Genomic DNA, 18,088 nt, shown 5'->3' with positions numbered 1-18,088 from the left:
GCCTCACACTCTCTTGCTTCCTCAACAGTTCCACTTGCCCCCATTGTCATCTCTTTCACTTATCCATCCCTTTACTGATATTTCCTAGGAGTCTATTGCCAGAGCCCCTTGTCTTTCCTCATAATTTTTTTTCAGACAGCTGTGTCTCCGGCCACATGGTCTCTAGTTCAGACTGCTCTCTCTCAAGCAAAGACCCACCAGTGCTGATGTTCAAGACCCAACCCAGTCCCACTTGCACCCCCAAATCTACTCATGCTCTTTTCTTGGCCACCAGTAGCTCAGTCTCTGAGCCTTAAGCTTAAGAACACTTGACTCAGGGCTGGAGAAATGGCTTAGCTATTCTTGCAGAGGGACCAGGGTTCAGTTCCCAGCACACACATGGTTGTAGCTCACAACTGCCTCTCCCTCAGCTCCTGATGCCCTCTTATAGCCTCCCTGGGCACTGAATGTACACAGTGCATATACATACATGCAGGCAAGACATTTACACATATAAAATGAAAATAAACAAATCATTAAGAATCCTTGACTCTTCTCCCCTTAGTATGTAATAACCAGACAGTATCAACAAAGTCACCTTGAATCCAACTCCTGTAACTGCTATGAGAGTGCTTTTCTGTAAAATATTAATCTAATCAAACTATAGCCCAGTATGAGTTATTCAACTCATTGTTCCTATTAACAGGAAAAAAGGAACACTTAAAATTAAAAAAATATATACATATAGTATGTGTATGGGTGTTTTGCCTCCTAATGTCTGTGTGTATTGTGCATTCCTGGTGCCCATGGACTCCAGAAGAGGGTGTCAGACCTCCATAGAACTGAAATTACAGGTGGCTGTTAGCCACCATATAGGTGCTAGAAATTAAACCGAAGTCCTCCGGAGGAGCATCTAAGCCAACAGTTGCTGAGCCATTCCTTTGACCTTGCAATTTTTCTTTGTGTAGCACTCAAGGTCTTCCCTCCACACTCCTGAAACCCTTATCAGGAATGGATCCCCACCTTCAAGTTCTGTTCTTCAATGTCTATGCCATATTCTTGAGTCCCTCAGCCTTGTGGTGTCCCTGGTGACTCAATGCTCGAGACACCCACCTGGAGATGTCTGCAGCCTCGAGGGCCCAGCTCAAGGCACAGCTCCTTCACGAAGCCTTCCTGGAAGGTCCCAGCATCATACAGAGCTCTGATCTGCCTCTGTCACAGCACTTACCTCATTTGTGTTTCAAGCCTGTCTCCTTTACCAGACAGAAGTTCTTTGGGGACAGAAGGTGGCAGCAATTCCCATCTCATGTCAATAGTCAAGAGCTTTCCAAACCAATTATATACATTACCATGTCTATGTACAAGCAGGACTGATCTTTAATCCTATACTACTTGCCTGTTTTACTATTCCAAGAAGACTGAATCATATGAAAGGAAAGAAAAACAGCGGTGAAGAAAGAGAAAACAGGCCAGACAGAGGCTATGAGGTGGCATGGCTGGTCAGGCCCTCTCCAGTGCACAATAAGATTTGATTTTGTCCCTGTTCACACCAAGTAACAACCAACTACAAGCAGGAATATATAAAAGCAGGCAAGATGCAAACTTTACAAATATAGGCACAAGCAGATGAGTGGGTAGAAAGCCTCCTCAGTGTTAAAAATGCATGTTTTGAGCTGGCAAGGCAGCTGGGTGTGTAAAAGAGGCTGCTGCCAACCCTAATGACCTAATGACCACCAATTCTAATGGTGGGAGGGGGCAGTGACATGTGCACCGTGGCACAAACACACACAAAATAAATACAAATGTAATTTAAAACGTTAAAGGCAGGCTGGAGAGATGGTGCAGAGGTTAAGAGCACTGCCTGCTCTTCCAGAGATCCTGAGTTCAACTCCCAGCAACCATATGGTGGCTCACAACCATCTATGATAATATCTGGTGCCCTCTCCTGGCATGCAGCTGTACATGCAGACAGAACATTAAATAGAAAATAAATAAATCTAAAAAAAAAAATCTTTAAAGACGTATTTTAATTGCTACTGTCATCTTTACAGAAGCAGTTCAAACACACCTTTTCAAATACCCAAAACCATGAATGGTTTTCCCTTATTTTTATTATCCTGAAGAAAAATCGGGACTTGTGTACGTTCACAAAATAATATTTTGTTTCATGATTTCCATAGCTTTTATTTAATAATTAAAATATTTTATTCTATTTATGTGTGTGTGTATTTTTTGGTGCATGTATGTCTACACCTGAGGCCAGATGAAGGTTCAGATGCCCTAGAATTAGAATTACAGACAGTCATGAGATACCATGTGGATGCTGGGAATCAAACTTGTGTTCTCTGGAAGAGCAACCAGTACTCTTAACTGCCAAGCCATCTCTCCAGCTACAGAACTAATTTTTCTTGGAAACTGAAAGAGTAGTCCCTTCTCCTCCAAATGTATTGTCAGTACCTGTACAGCACAGATGATTCCATCTGTATTTGTTGAATAAAGGAGGAAAGATAAGCAAAGAGGGAAGGTGTGTTTGGAAAGAAGCTCTGTAGCTCTCTGAGGGGCTGGGCTCTCTGCGGTAAACACCTACCTGGTTCAGAGCCACATGCATTTGATCTATCAAGAACACATAAAGCTCACTGATAAATGTCTGCAGCTCCTCCTGGCTTTCAAATGCTGTTGTCTTCAAGTATTTTTCTCTCACAATCTTTACCACAGCATGCTGCAAGACACAAACGCACATTCACTTTTGGCGATGTGGTTCAGCAGTGTACCAACACCTAGGTTCCTTTTTTGGCTGCTGATATTGGGCTCCTCAGAGCCTCAAGGGATGGTCAGTTCCTCTCCTGCTAAACTGTGAGGCTATCAGCTCACTACCAGCTCCCCAGTCAACATATTGTGAATGGATTGATCTCTTTAAAGACAGAGTCTCACTATGTAACCTAGGCTGGCCTAGAATGAATCATGTAGCCCACAGTGCTCTTGAACTCACATCTCCTTCCTCTGTCTCCTACATGCTAGTTTTGAGGACATGCGCCTCAAGCCTGGGCTAGTCAGATTCTTTTCTCAATCTTGCAGCACGTCTAACAGGGTAAAGGCGGTGCTCATACCATGTGAAGAGGGTCATGGAGTTAAAAAAAAAAAAAAAAACCCTTTAGAGTAGGTTTGTGAATTGAATCTTTCCCAGAAGTCATGTGGGGTAAGGGAAAAAGGAAGAAGTAAGGTCTGAGGCTAGAGAATAAAATTCTGGTTTAAAGATTGTCACTGTACAACCTCATGTATTCTGTTTGTTTGTTTGTTATTGTTTTATTTCTCAAGACAGGGTCTCACTATGTAGCCCTGGCTGTCCTGGACTCACGCTGTAGACCAGGCTGGCCTTGAACTCACAGAGATCCTCCTGCCTCTGCCTTCCAAGTGCTGGAATTAAAGGCATGCACCACTACCACCTGCCATCATATATTCTATTTTGATACCTCAGTTTCCTCATTTGTTAAGTAAATACATAGTTCCAGTATTGCCATAATACTTTAGATGGCGATTGAGAACATGAACCAAGAAAAGAGAAGAAGCTTGAAATCTTACATAAAACTGCATGTGGTGGCACATGCCTATAAAACCAACAAATACTAAGATGACAAAGCCTAGAGAGAGCGCCATATTTCAAGACACCCATAGTTGTACAGACAGACTTTACCTAAAAACAAACTTAGGAAAATAGAGTAGTCTTTCTGTAGCCACAGTTTGAGTTACCTATGGTCCAGTTTGAAAACAAGTGGAAATTTTCAGAGAGAAACAATTCATAAGCTTTAGGTTGAGCTCTGTTCTGGGTAGGTACAGAATTCTCACACTGTGTCCAGTGCGTGGCTCTGAAAGCCCTCTGGTTAGCATTTCATACTGTGTAGGATACCAAGCACTAAGTACTCAGACATGTTATCAGATTGACAGCCAAGGTACCATGACACGTATGTTCAACAGTCCCTACTGAATGTAATAAAGGCATCAAAGCACCAGCAATGAGTGATGCTAGCAGCTTGGCTATACCAAAGAGAAGCCATCAAGTGCTTCCTTAGGGTGAAAAAAAAATCACAAGCAAAAACGTAGGAAAACAAACAAGGTTCAGTATTACCCACAGTTTTAAACTATTTACTTGTTTATTATATTTTGTGTATGGGTGTTTTGCCTGTATATATGTCTGTGCACCACATGTGTGCCTGATGCCCACAGAGGTCAGAAGAGAGTATCAGGTTCCCTGGGATTGGAGTTATAGATGGTTGTGAGCCTCCATGTGGGTACTGGAAACAAAACCTAGGTTCCTGGAAGAGGAACCAGTGTTCTTAACTGCTAGGCTATCTCTGCAGCAACTTACCCACAGTTCTGAGCTCCTACTGGGGATCTTAGAACACATATAGCACAGATGTAGAGAGACTTATATAAATGCATTACATGTTGGTACAGCCTAGAAGCTGCTGTTTTTTTTTTCTAAAGCCTTCATCATATTAATACTCAAAATAGCACCATGTGATAAGATTATTATCTCTTGTTGCTCAAAAATAACTCACCCCCAAACAATGCTCTGAAAATAGAGGCTAGCTATTATTATTTTTAAAGACTAGGTTTTTGTTTTTTGTTTTTTGTTATTTTTTTGTTTGTTTGTTTTTGTTTTTTTGCTTTCTTTTTCTTCTTTCTTTTTTTTTGGGGGTGGGGTGGGAGGGAAATGAGACAAGTTCTTATCATAGCCCAGAGCCGGCCTCATAGCCAAGGCTGGCCTTGAACTCCTGATCCTTTACCTCCTAAGAGCTAGGATTACAGGTGTGTGGCACAACTATCAGCTCTTGTTCTGCAGACAAGGAGACTTAAGTGAGAGATATAGAGAATTAGTTATAGTGTCATGAACATAATTTCTGCTAGTGGAGGGGGTGAAGTCTGCTTTTCAGCCCTGCCCAGCCTCAAGGGAAGACTGGGTCTTATGGGCTCTCGCATTTGGAATAAATCCACACTACCCTGAGACTGCAGAAGTAGATTGTTTTCTGACATTCTCTCCCAGAAAATGTAGCCAAGCAGAATCAGAGCAGAAACATTTAAACATGTATGTATGGAAGGGGCTCCACTGGCTGATAGACTAACTAAAGAAATGCATTCTTTACCTTGAGCTGTTCTTTGAAAGCGAAGTACTTTCCAGAGCAATTGAGCTCGTAATTGAGCTGGCACTTCTGCTCCTCCAAGGACTCGCTGTCTATGTCACTCCCCTCTTTAGCCACCTGCTTTCCAAACATTTGGTGATACTCATCCAGGATGGCTCTGGAGATGCTCTTTATCTGTGTGTGGTAGTCACTCAGCGCCTGGGAAACAACCAATGCCAGGTAGTGAACAGGCCTGAAGGATACCCAGATGATGGATTACAAGTCCCAAACCACATTAGCTTTAAGCGGAGCTTTTCCACTGAGCCAGGTTACACACTGCACGCAATTTACTGATCACAAGCAGAACTGAATGAAAGCCTGTGAAGCACCAAAGACCCGTGTACAACCCCCCCCCAACCCTTCATCCACCCCTCCGTCCCCAACTCCCTTGCACCTTAGGAAGCCACATTGAAGAGCTCATGTTGCCTTCAAATGCCTCATTATCCTCACAGTCCCCACCCACCGGCTCCTAGCCCATTAACACTTGCCTTCTGAGCTCCTCCTGTCCTGCGGGTGAGAGGTGGCCTTGGGGGTATCATTTCCTTGACCCTGTATGAGGAAAAAGAAACAAAACAAGAAAAGTTGTATTGTCTACAGGCCTGTGTTCTTTCATATCTGTCTCTCTACTGCACTTGAGCACAGTCTTCTCTCACTTAAAACACTAGATCTGAACAGTATGTAAGAAGGTACTGATTTGAGCCCTGCCTTTATCCTCACACTTTTTTTTTTTTAAGTATTGCTAAATGGCCTCTGGACTAAGGGTTGGAAAACAATGAGTATCCATATCTGTCTTGTTTCTGGAGGGACATAGATTTGGAAATTTGTTTTCTTTCCACCTAGGATGAAAAGTATGTTCATAATCATAATTTATACAATTGTATTATTAAATTACAAAAATACTATCAGGCGCTGAGAACACTTTTTTTTTTCTTTAAGATTTACTTGTTTGAGCAGGGTGGTGGTAGCTCATGCCTTTGATCTCAGCACTCATGACGCAACAGAGATGGACCTATTGAGTTCCAGTGCAGCCTGGTGTATGGAGTGATGTCCAGGACAGCCAAGGCTACACAGGGAAACCCTGTCTCAAAAACCCTAAACAAACGAACACACAAACAAACAAATATTTACATGTTTTTATTCTATGTGTATGAATGTTTTGTCTGCAATTACAAATGTGTACTACATGCTTGTGAGACACAAAAGAGGCCAGAAGAGGGCACCACACCCCCTAGAACTGGAGTTAAGAGCAGCTGTTAGTTACCATATGAATGCTGAGAACCAAACTCAGGTCCTCCAAAAGAGCAGCCAAGAGCTGTCAGTCACTTAGCCATCTCTCTAGTCCCATCTCTATAACTTTTCACTACAAAACAATACATACCAAAACACCTGTCTTCTCTTTCTACAAGGAGGACTGGGCATAGTGACGCACACCTATGATCCTAGCACTTGGAAGATGGAAACAAGAGGACCAGGAACTTAAGGATGGCCTCAGTTGCAGGACAAGTTTGAGGCCAATCTGGGCTTCGGAGGCCCTGTCTCAAAACAAACAAACAAACAACAAAAACAAAACACAACCAAACAAAAACAAAGGATAAATCGGCTAGCTCTGATTCCTTATAGTTTCAGATTCCTGTCAATATACTGTACTGCCTTCAGATCATCAATTGTACAAGTTCAACTTTTCTTTAATAGGACTTAAATAATTGTATAGGACTGTTAATGGTTTCTAATTTTAATCTATTTATCTTTTTGTTGTTGTTCTTTTTTTTTTTTTTTTTGAGACAGGGTTTCTCTGTGTATCAAGCCCTGGCTGTCCTGGACTCACTTTGTAGACCAAGCTGGCCTGGAACTCACAGAGATCTGCCTACTGCTGCCTCCCAAGTGCTGGCATTAAAGGTGTGTGCCGTTATACCTGGCTTAATCCATTTATCTTAATAAAGAATATATCTAAACAATAAAAAACACTTGGGATAATGTGTTGCAAAGTATCTCCTTTCAGCTTTGTTGTCAGTCTTCTAGTTTCCTCTCCAGAGATGAGGTACCAATTCATTCAAAATATATGGCGAGTTCCTACTGTCCATTAGGAGCTTTTCTAGGCCTGGGGATGGAGCTAAACAACACAAGATTCTTGCCTTCATGGAGCTTACTTTCTGGTAGGGAAAAAAAAACATTGAGATAACTACAGTAGAAGCACATGCCATGGAGGAAATGATGCATGAAGGCAGAGCTATGTCGGGGTCCAGGCTGGGGGAGCCGGGGAGCGCACATCACCAGGGAAGCTCTCACTAATACTATCCAGGCAAAGACCAAGGGAAGAGAAAGCTGCATGAGGATAGGGATATTTCAGGCAAAGCAGCAGCCAGTGTAAAAGGCTTGCTGCACACATGGCAAATGCCTTTAATCCTAGTACTCAGGAGGAAGAGGCATGTGGATCTCTGTGAGTTCAAGGCCAGCCTGCGTTACATAGTGAGTTCATGACAGCCAGGGCTACACAGTGAGATCCTGTCTCAAGAACAAAACAAACAACAATAACAAAAAATGAGCCTCACATGTGAGGAACAGAAAAACTTTGGTTTAGTATGACTGAAGATACGAAGGCAAAGCAGATGCAGAATATGTAGGCCATTGTGGGTCTTTGTAAGGATTCACACAGGATAGTTTCTGAGTAGAAGGATCACATGGGTTAACCTTCATTCTAATATAACAGTTTATAATGCTCTGTGAATGAGCCTGGGAGATGTTTCGATGGATGAAAGTGCTTGTAGTGCAAGTAGGATGATGACCTGAGTTTGAATCCCATCATTCATGTAAAAGCACCACCATAAAAAAAGCAAGAGACAGGGGTGTATTCCACCTCTGGGGCTAGGGGTGCAGATGAGTGGGTAGGGAACAGGAAGTAGCAGGGTCCAGCAGTTTAGTTGAAATGTTAAGTTCCATGTTGAGTGAAAAGACCCCATTTCAAAAAGTGAGGTGAGGCCATGGAGATTGCTCAGTAGGTAAAGGCACTTGCTGTGTAAACTTGAAAGCTGAGTTTCTTTCTTTTTTTATAATTTTTAATTTTTTTTATTATTAGTTAAATTTTATTAACTCTGGATCCCAGCTGTATCCCACTCCCTCACTCCTTCCCAAACCCTCCCTCCCTCCCTCATCTCCTCCCTGCCCCTTTCCAAGTCCACTGATTGGGGAGGACCTCCTCCCCTTTCCTCTGACCCTGTTTTATCAGGTCTCTTCAGGACTGGCTGCAAAGTCCTCCTCTGTGGCCTAGCAGGACTGCGCCTCCCTTGGGGGGTGGAGAGGTCAAAGAGCCAGCCATTGAGTTCCTGTTAGAGATAGTCCCTGTTCCCCTTACTATGGGAAACCAATTGGTTACTGAGCTACCATGGGCTTCATCCGAGCAGAGGTTCTAGGTTATATCCATACATGGTCCTTAGTGGAGTGTCAGTCTCAGAAAAGACCCCTGTGCCCAGATATCTTTGGTCCTTGTGGAGCTCCTATCCTTTCCACGTCATACTAATTCCCCCTTCTTTCATATGATTCCCTGCACTCTGCCGAAGGTTTGGTTATGAGTCTTAGTATCTGCTTTGATACACTGCTAGGTAGAGTCTTTCAAGCGGCCCTCTGCAGTAGGCTCCTGTCCTGTTACTTGTTTTCTCCTATATCCAATGCACATCCCATTTGTCTTTCTAAGTGAGGATTGATCATCTTACCCCGGGTCCTCTTTCTTGTTTATGTTCTTTAGGTGTATAGATTTCATTATGTTTATCCTATCTTATAGGTCTATATGAGTGGGTATATACCATGTGTGTCTTTCTCCTTCTGAGATACCTCACTCAGAAAGATCTTTTCTAGACCCCACCATTTGCCTGCAAATTTCATGATTTCCTTGTTTTTAATTGCTGAGTAGTATTCCATTGTGTAAAAATACCACAATTTCTGTATCCATTCCTCCAATGAGGGGCATCTGGGTTGTTTCCAGGTTCTGGCTATTACAAATAAAGCTGCTACAAACATGGTTGAGCAAATGGAAAGCTGAGTTTCATCTCTGGAACCTATATAAAGGTGAGATGAGGACACCAGCTCTACAAAGCTAGAGTCAGATCACAAACGCAACATGGAGTGTATGTACACACAATAATAATAATAATAAAGTCTAAATACCAAATACATAAGGTGAAAGTGATTAAGAAAGACTGCCTTCTGGCCTTCTCACATGCACATGGGTGCACATATACACAGCTTTGCATACAGGGGTATACAGCACAAACACACACACATACAATCCACACACGGATGAGTATAACTACATATGAAACATGAGTATACTATAGTGCAAACACACACACATACAATCCACACACGGATGAGTATAACTATACACATGAGAACGTGAGTATCCTATAGTGCAAACACACACACTCACCTAGCGCGCAGGGGTGGGCGCACCCACCCCACATGTGAGCATACAGGAGTATGCTCACAAACACACCGGCACACACCTGCAAATTAAGTGAAAACAAAGCACAACATTCCACGATTTATGAAATGTGGTGACTGCAGTCCCCAAAGGGAATTCTCTAAACAGCTGCATTAAAGAGGAAGAGAGGCGCTGAGGGCGCAGCAGTTGCTGGAATATCGGCCTCGTATGCAACAGTCCCTGGTTTGGTGGCTACCTGTCTAAAACCAGGTTTGGTGGTGCTTGCCTACAACTGAGGGAGTGGAGACAAGAGCGTCACAAGTCCCAGGCTGCCCTTCATTACACAGTCCAGGATGCATGAAACTCAGTCTTAAAACAAGACAAAACAAAAGCAGAAGAAAGCCAAGTCAGAAACTTAATTATATACTTTAATCACAGAGGAAAAAAAAAAAAAAAGAGAGCAAATTTTGTCCAGGGTGTGCAGAAGGAAGGTTTAAAAAGATTAGTAGAAGCTGGGCAGTGGTGGTGAATGCCTTTAATCCCTGCACTGGAGAGGGAGAGGCAGCAGATCTCTGTGAGTTCAAGGCCAGCATGGTCTACAAAGTGAGTCCAGGACAGCCAGAGCTACACAGAGAAACTCTGTACTGAAAATCCAAAACAACAACAAAAGATTAGTAGAATGGATTAAAAAAATAGGAAAGAGAAAAACAATACAGGGAAACCCACCAAGATTTTTAAAAGATGTTTCAGTTTAAAGAGCAAGAAATTGGGGCTGGAGAGAGGGCTCCATGGCCCTTGCAGAGGTCCTGAATTCAGTTCCCAGCACCATGTCAGGCATAGCGCAATCACTTGTAACCATAGCTTTAAGAGATCCAACACCAAAAAAAAAAAAAAAGAGATCCAACACCTTCTGGGCTCTGCAGTCACTTAAATTTATGTGTGAGGGTGTGTGTATGCACACAGACACACACACACACAGACACACAGACACACACACACACAGACACACAATTAAAACAAACCCTAAAAATAAAGCCAAGAGTACCTGCACATAAATGTATGTAGGCAAAATACTGGTACATATAAAATGAAATTGCTGGACTGTGGTGGCAACGCCTGTAATCCCAGCACTTGGAAGTCAGAGACAGGCAGATCTTTGTGAGTTCAAGGCCAGTTTGGTCTACAGAGTGAGTTCAAGGACAGCCAGGCCTACACAGAGAAACTTTATCTTGAAAAACCAACCAAACAAATAAATAAAATTAAGTTGAAATAGAAAAAATTGACAAACCTTTAGCAAGACCTACTTTTAAAAAAGATAAACATAAAGATTTTAAAAATACAAAAATACTTTGGGCCATTTTATACCAACAATTTAGATTGCTGATAAGATAGTAACACATAAACAAAGCATGATGGTACAGTAAAAATAGTTTTCAAGGGCTGGAGAGATGGCTCAGAGGTTAAGAACACTGGTTGTTCTTCTAAAGGTCCTGAGTTCAATTCCTTGCAACCACATGGTGGCTCACAACCATCTATAGTGAGATCTGGTACTCTCTTCTGGCACACAGAAATACGTGCAGACAGAACACTGTATACATAATAAATCAATCTTTAAAAAATAGCTTTCAAGAGTTACATATATGTACATGTGCATGAGTGTGTAATATATAGTTTTAAAGCAACTCCTAGACAGATACCAGGTGTGAAAATACTGTTACAACATAGTAGGAATTTGAGTGCTTTATATTTTCTTGCTAGAGTGAACTTTAAAAATTTAATGATGTCTGCAACGAGGAAACAATAATAATAGAATAAACCCTATTTGTAACAAAGATAAGAACATTGTTTCTTAGGACAGGGGGAATTACATTTTGGGAACAAACTGAGAGCCTCTTCTTCATTCCTAAACTGTGTCAAATAGGAGAATAAACGCTCCATACCTTCTGGCCAGTTCCTCTGGCATCCGCTTTGGAACCAAGGCTTTGTCCAGCTGGATCTCCAAGACAATGTATGTCCCCGCTTCTAAATATTGCTGCAAAGACAATGTTATTTGTTAATCTCATTTTAAAAATGACAATAATGGGAGCTGGAGAGATGGTTCAGCAGTTAAGACCACTGGCTGCTCTTCCAGGGGACCCGTGTTCAATTCCCAGCACCCACAAGGCAGCTCACAGCCATTGTAACTGCAGTCCTAGGGGATCAGACATCCTCAAACCGACATACATGCAGGCAAAACACCCAATACACATAAAATGCATAAGTCATTTTTAAAAAGACAGTACTGAAACATTTTTAGTAACATCAGTAACATCAGGTACTACTTATAACACACTGAGAAAAATATGTGCAGAAACTGCATATGTAGTGTGATCTCTGTGGTTCAAGTATTTTACATAGAATGTAAGCAATAGTGGCTGGCTCATGGAAGAAACTGTTTTCATGTCTGTTCTTGGAAATTTCTGCTCCAGTGGATTCTGTTGAACATATTTTTTTCTTTAATTACTTATTTCCTTTTTTGAGGCAAGGTTTCACTATGGGGCCCTAGTTGGCCTGGCACTAAGTGGACCAGGGCCTGAAACTCACAGACATCTTCCTGACTCCCCAGTGTTGGGATTAAAGGCGTGCACCACCATGCCTGGTGAACTCCCTCACACTTCTCTTGGAACTACTTTAAATGCATGTCACTCTCTCCTCCAGCAGCCCTCTCATGTAGAAGTGCTATCTTCAAGTCCTTTTTATTATTATTATAAAATTTATTTTTAATTAAATTTTTATTTTTTTATATTAGTTACAGTTTATTTACTTTGTATCCCAGCTGTAGCCCCCTCCCTCATTCCCTCCCAATCCCACCCTCCCTCCCTCATCTCCTCCCTGCCCCTCTCTAAGTCCACTGATAGGGGAGGTCCTCCTCCCCTTCCATCTGACCCTAGCTTATCAGGTCTCTTCAGGACTGGCTACAAAGTTCTCCTCTGTGGCCTAGCAAGGCTGCTTCTCCCTGGGGGGAGGGGGGGAGAGGACAAAGAGCCAGCCATTGAATTCATGTCAAAAACAGTTCCTGTTCCCCTTACTAGAGAACCCACTTGGATTCTGAGCTGCCATGGGCTACATCAGAGCAGGGGTTCTAGGTTATATCCATGCATGGTCCTTGGTTGGAGAAACATTCTCAGAAAAGACCCTTGGGACCAGATATATTTGGTCCTTGTGGAGCTCCTGTCCTCTCTAGGTCATACTAACTCCCCTTCTTTCATATGATTCCCTGCACTCTGCCCAAGGTTTGGTTATGAGTCTCAGCATCTGCCATCTCCACGTCCTTATATGAAAGTCTTCTCAGCATTCATCAACTTGGCTGAACACATTGACCAAGACTTACTTTTATCAACATCTTAAATACAGCTCTCTCTCCTGTATCCATGTCTCCTCTTGAGATTTCTCTTAATGATGTCAACTTTCCACAAAGCAATACCTGAAATCTGAACTGTCTTATAACTTTTTTTCATCAATCTCCTTGTCCCCACAAACGCCCCAAACCCAAAACCTGGTCTCTGCAGGTCGCAGGTTTCCTTTCCTGTAGCCTTTCCTCAAGTCAAACTGTCCTCAGTGCGCAAGCGCGCTATACGAAAGCCCGAGGTCCCTCCCACCTTCGGTCTGAAACCCGAACAAGCCGAACAGGAGTTCTGGCTTGCAACACAACTCCTCATCCAATATGATCATGATTTCTATGGGTTGAAAACCTTTGGCACAGGGGATGTAGCCGTGTAGTAGAGTGCTTACCCAGAATTCATTAGATGCTGTATCCGATGCCCAGCCTGGGAAGAGGCAAGATGTTGCTCCAGAGGCTCTGCAGAGTGAAGCTTCTGCAGAGCAGCTAGCTTCTTAGGTTCTCCAGACTCCTTTTCCTACCTGCCCCTTCTTTCTAGAACCTCTCTTTGCATCCTTCCTACATTATACCCTCCATTGATCCACAGCTTTTTCTCTGTGCCTTGACTCAAGTTGTTCTCTGGCCATGGAATGCCTCTGTCTCCATCTTCACTGGGCAAAGGTTGTCTTTTCACTGTATTTGGGTTCATTCCATCCTAATAGATAGTCAGGTTTGTCTCCTCTGGGCCTGCTGAGAACTTACACTCGTGTTTCTGTTAGAGCAACTACCAAAGTTCCGGGCATAGTTGGAAATGCTGCAATCGAGCTGGGCTGGGTGGCGCACGCTTTTAATCCCAGCACTTAGGGAGGCAGAGGCAGACAGATCTCCTTGAGTTTGAGGCCAGCCTGGTCTACAAAGCACATTCCAGGACAGCAAAGGCTACACAGAGAAACACTGTCTCAAAAAAAAAAGGGGGGGGGGGTGAGAAGCCGCAGTCCGGACAGAAAGCAGGCAGACAGACAAACATTGCCAGTGATGCATTTTTTTCTCCATCCCTCATGGTGCATCATACAGAATTAGAAAAAGATAAAAGTTTAATTCTGAGTCAGGCGTGGTGTTGCATGTCTTTAATCTCAGCAATCAGGGAAGCAGAAGTAGGTGGATCTCTGAGTTCACTCTGGTCTACAGAGCGAGTTCCAGGATAGCCAGGGCTACACAGTGAAACCCTGCCTGGAAAAATAAAACAAAATGTTGAGCATAGTTACCTGTCCTTCTAGATTGTGGCTCAGGGTGGTTTCACCTTCCAAAGGGGTATCTGAGCTCTGGGATTTTATACTAGGCGCTTGCTGAAACACAAAAGAAAATCAAAACATCTTTCATGGCCTTCATAGTAGTAAGGACATTAAAATGCAAAATGCATCAATACAACTCATCAGGCAGTAAATGAGTATAAACATCTGTTAATAAGGTTTCAGGAGCCTACCAAATCTGCAGGCCGAATCCGTCCATCTATATCCTTGTCCTTCATTGGTTTCTCTTCTTTCAGGTTCTTGGAAAAAGGCTTAGACAATGGAGAGTTAAGTCCTCCTGCTTTATTATTGTGAACTATATGGTGCCCAGTGTCCCTGAATAAGCTGAACAAGCATTTGGTCTGAAAGGAAGCAAGTGAAGAACAATGGGTAATGGGGCCTCTCCAGGGAAGCGTTTTATCTAGATCATTTCAGCACCCAGAATAGACACCTGAAGAACCTTGCTGCATTCCTCACTTATAGAACACATATGCTCACCATGAAAAATTAGTGGCCTCCTTGCTGCCTAAAGAGGTAGGAGGGATCTTGCAGCCGCACTTGGTTTTGGGGTCACACATAATTCCAGTCATCAGGGAGACTGCATCTTTGACACATATTTTTATAATTGAATAATTATACAATTCATTTATATAAAAGAGACAGTATTTGTCTAATTACTATTTACTTATCAAATTAGCTGAAAGAACAAGGCAAGTTTAAAGTTTAAATAAAACTTTGGTGTGGTTCAAACCACAGTCAATTTTGTCACGTTGTTTTCTAGGGGAAAGTAACACCCTGTAAAATTTAACAATAAAAATTCATTAGATACTCATTGTAAAGACAGTTATTATAATAAAGTTATGGAAGATCCATCATCCATTTGCACACCTGGTGAGTAGCAGACTCTTCTTTTTAAACAGAAATCAGCCAGGCAGTGGTAGCACACACCTTGCCAGAGGCAGGCAAATCTCTGAGTTTGAGACCAGCCTGGTCTACAGAGTGAGTTCAAAACCTTTGATCTACAATGGTATAATGCTTGCAAGATATCCCAGGGCAACGGTGGCAGGAAGCTTGTGGGGGCAACCCACTAATAACTGACTGGACTTAAGTGCCATTCCCCAAGATGAAACCTATTTCTGACGCTACTTGGGTGACCAAGAACTAGAGAGTAGATAGCCCAGGACCTAAGGTAAAAACAAATAAGACTGATCTAAACATAAAAAGAAAAAAGAATAGTAATAAAATGACTCCTAATGACATCCTGCTATACTCAGAGATCAGTGCCTTAATCAGCCATCATCTGAGAAGCTTCCCCCTACAGCATATAAGAACAAATACAGAGACCCACAGACAGGGATTACACAGAGAGTGAGGACCTTGGTACACTCAGTCCTAAATGAGATGTCTCCATTCAAATCCCTTCCCAGAGAGCTCAGGGAACCCTGCAGATGAGGGGGCAGAAAGAATATAAGAGCCAGAGGCAACGGAGGACACCAAGAAAACAAGGCCGTCTAAATAAACTAAACAAAACTTACATGAACTCACAGAGAGTAAAACAGCAAGTCCAGGACCTGCACAGGTCTGCACCATATATATCCAGTTTAGTGTTTTTATGGGATTCCTAAATGTGTGAACTAGTGGGTCTCTGACTCTTGTGCCTTCTCTTGGGCTCCTTTCCTTCTGTTGGTTAGCTTTGTGCAACTTTGATGTGATAGCTTTTGTTTTATTTTATTATAGATATATATTTTATATTTTTAAAAATGAATGAATTAATGAAAACCTGACCACTAGGGTAAAGGTTAACAACTGAACTGTCACTTATACCTGCTGGGAGGGGGAAAATGAGTTTTCGCCAAAGGAGTGACACTGGGTACATCAGCCACTCCAGGGCAGACCGCATGCTCAGGAGTAGTTTGATTGACCAATTAATTACTCCACAGCTTTTTTTGTGTGCTTTTTATTTAGTTATAGTTTGGTGGTTTTGTTTTGTTTTCCTGTTTTATTTTATTTTATTGGCTTTGTTGTTGTATAGGGTTGGTTTTTTTTTTGTTTGTTTTTTTTTTTGTTTTTTTTTTTTTGGTGTGTTTTGCTTTATTTATTTGTTTTGGTTTTTAGAAAGAACCTAAAGTTTGGCAGGTAGGGACAGGGAGACAATCTGAAAGGACTTAGGGGAGGAGAGTATAATAAAATATATTTAAATTTAAAGATTTTTTTATATAATAAAGAAACAAATAATTTTAATTTTATTACTTTTATTTGTGTGTGTGCATGGGGGGGGCTATAGAGGTAAACAGACAGCTGTTTGGAGAAGGTGCCTCCCTGCCATCTTGTGGGTTCTGGAGATCAACCTCAGCTTGTCAAGCGTGCCTGAAAGTGCCTCTACCCTTGAGCCATCTTCCTAACACAAGTAAAAATAAGATCAGAGCTGTTGAGATGTGGCTCAGTGGTTAAGATCAATGGTTGCTCTTCCAGAGTCCTGAGTTCAATGCTCAGCATCCATATGGTGGCTCACAACTGTCTATAAAGGGATATGATGTCTTCTTCTGGCATGCAGGTGTACATGCAGACAGAGCACTCATACACTAAATAATAGTAATAATAATAATAGCAACAACAACAATAACAATAATACCAAAAGACCATGCTCAGGCCTGCCATGGTGATGCACACCTTTAATCCCAGCACTTAGAAGGCAGAGACAGATGAATATCTGTGAGTTTGAGGCCAATTTTATCTATATATCAAATTCCGGGCCAGCCAGGGCTGCACAGTGAGACTCTGTCTCAAAATAAAAAATCCATACTCATGGAAAGTTGGGGGGATCTAAAACTGCAAAAATAAAAAAAATAAGATCAACTGTCTGATTTGGGCATCGTGGTGTACCCTATAATCCCATCACTTGGAAGGCAGAGGCAAGAAGGTTGGAAGTTCAAGAACAGCCTGAGCTGCATACAAACACAGTTAGCAACTGGTACCTAGAGAGGTCATAGACCCACCCGGAGAAACTAAATTAACAAAGCACCAAAATGACTTCTAGACATGCATGTTTATACTCAAAGACAAATGCTTCTCTCAGCCTAAATCAAAGAAACCTTTTTATAGTACACAGCAGTGAATGCCATACACTAACTGGCTCTAGATGTCACTGCAAAGACATGAGCGCTGAAGACATAACCAAATACATATATGGGGGATAAATTAAGATGACACATCTTATGGATTTCTTACCTTTTCAAAGACTGTCCCATCCAGGTAGGGAAACACATGGAAAGCTCCTCTTATCCTCTTCACTCCTGGATATAGGAGTGGGACCATGTTGACATAAGCCACACCATGAAAGGAAAGCTGGTTCTCATCATCAGTCTAAGGAAATACAAGCACAGTTGTCACAACTACAGCAGAGGGGCAGATGGTGTGAAGCTCAGACTCGGGGTTCAGAGGCTGTTCTAGGAACAAGTTCTGCTAAGCAACCAGCTGTGTTTCTTTGCTACACAGACACTTTAGGACCTGGCTTCATTTCCAGTAAGATTAATAAGGTAAAAGGCCATAGCTGAGTCAACATATATTCAACTGAATTAATATTACAAATACCCCACCACAAAGCCAATTTCAGCAAGCTGCTTCTTTGGAGAACAGTCAAATTTTGGAAAAAATAGTTATAGAACGTAAGAGCAACTAGATTGCCTGCTCAAACTGTGAGCAGAACCTTCTAGAGCTTCAGTATGGCTTCTGACCAGCATGTTTTAGCTTATCCCCTCAGTGATAGGGCATGCTTTACTAAGAAAAAGTCTCTTCAGGTTCTGAAGAGCATTTTCCTAAATCAGCAACACCTGCCACAGGTTAAGGACCACAACCAGGCCTTCCATGTATT

General features: G+C 42.2%; 1 protein-coding gene across 1 annotated transcript in view; it reads right to left on the bottom strand.

Moving 5' to 3' along the window:
* The window catches only part of Cfap70 (cilia and flagella associated protein 70), a 55,422-nt gene that overhangs the window by 17,974 nt on the left and 19,360 nt on the right, over positions 1–18,088 (bottom strand). The window contains exons 9-15 of the mRNA XM_055606439.1: positions 17,446–17,580; positions 14,412–14,579; positions 14,194–14,274; positions 11,511–11,602; positions 5,645–5,705; positions 5,121–5,315; positions 2,567–2,698 (exon numbers count right to left, since the gene is read on the bottom strand). Coding sequence (XP_055462414.1) covers positions 2,567–2,698; positions 5,121–5,315; positions 5,645–5,705; positions 11,511–11,602; positions 14,194–14,274; positions 14,412–14,579; positions 17,446–17,580 — 864 coding nt within the window. The remainder of the gene's footprint in view (positions 1–2,566; positions 2,699–5,120; positions 5,316–5,644; positions 5,706–11,510; positions 11,603–14,193; positions 14,275–14,411; positions 14,580–17,445; positions 17,581–18,088) is intronic.

The sequence above is a fragment of the Psammomys obesus genome, unplaced genomic scaffold, assembly GCF_907164565.1.
Source record: "Psammomys obesus unplaced genomic scaffold, mPsaObe1.curated_primary_1811, whole genome shotgun sequence".
NCBI lineage: Eukaryota > Metazoa > Chordata > Mammalia > Rodentia > Muridae > Psammomys > Psammomys obesus.
This window is presented reverse-complemented; position numbering and strand designations above follow the sequence as displayed.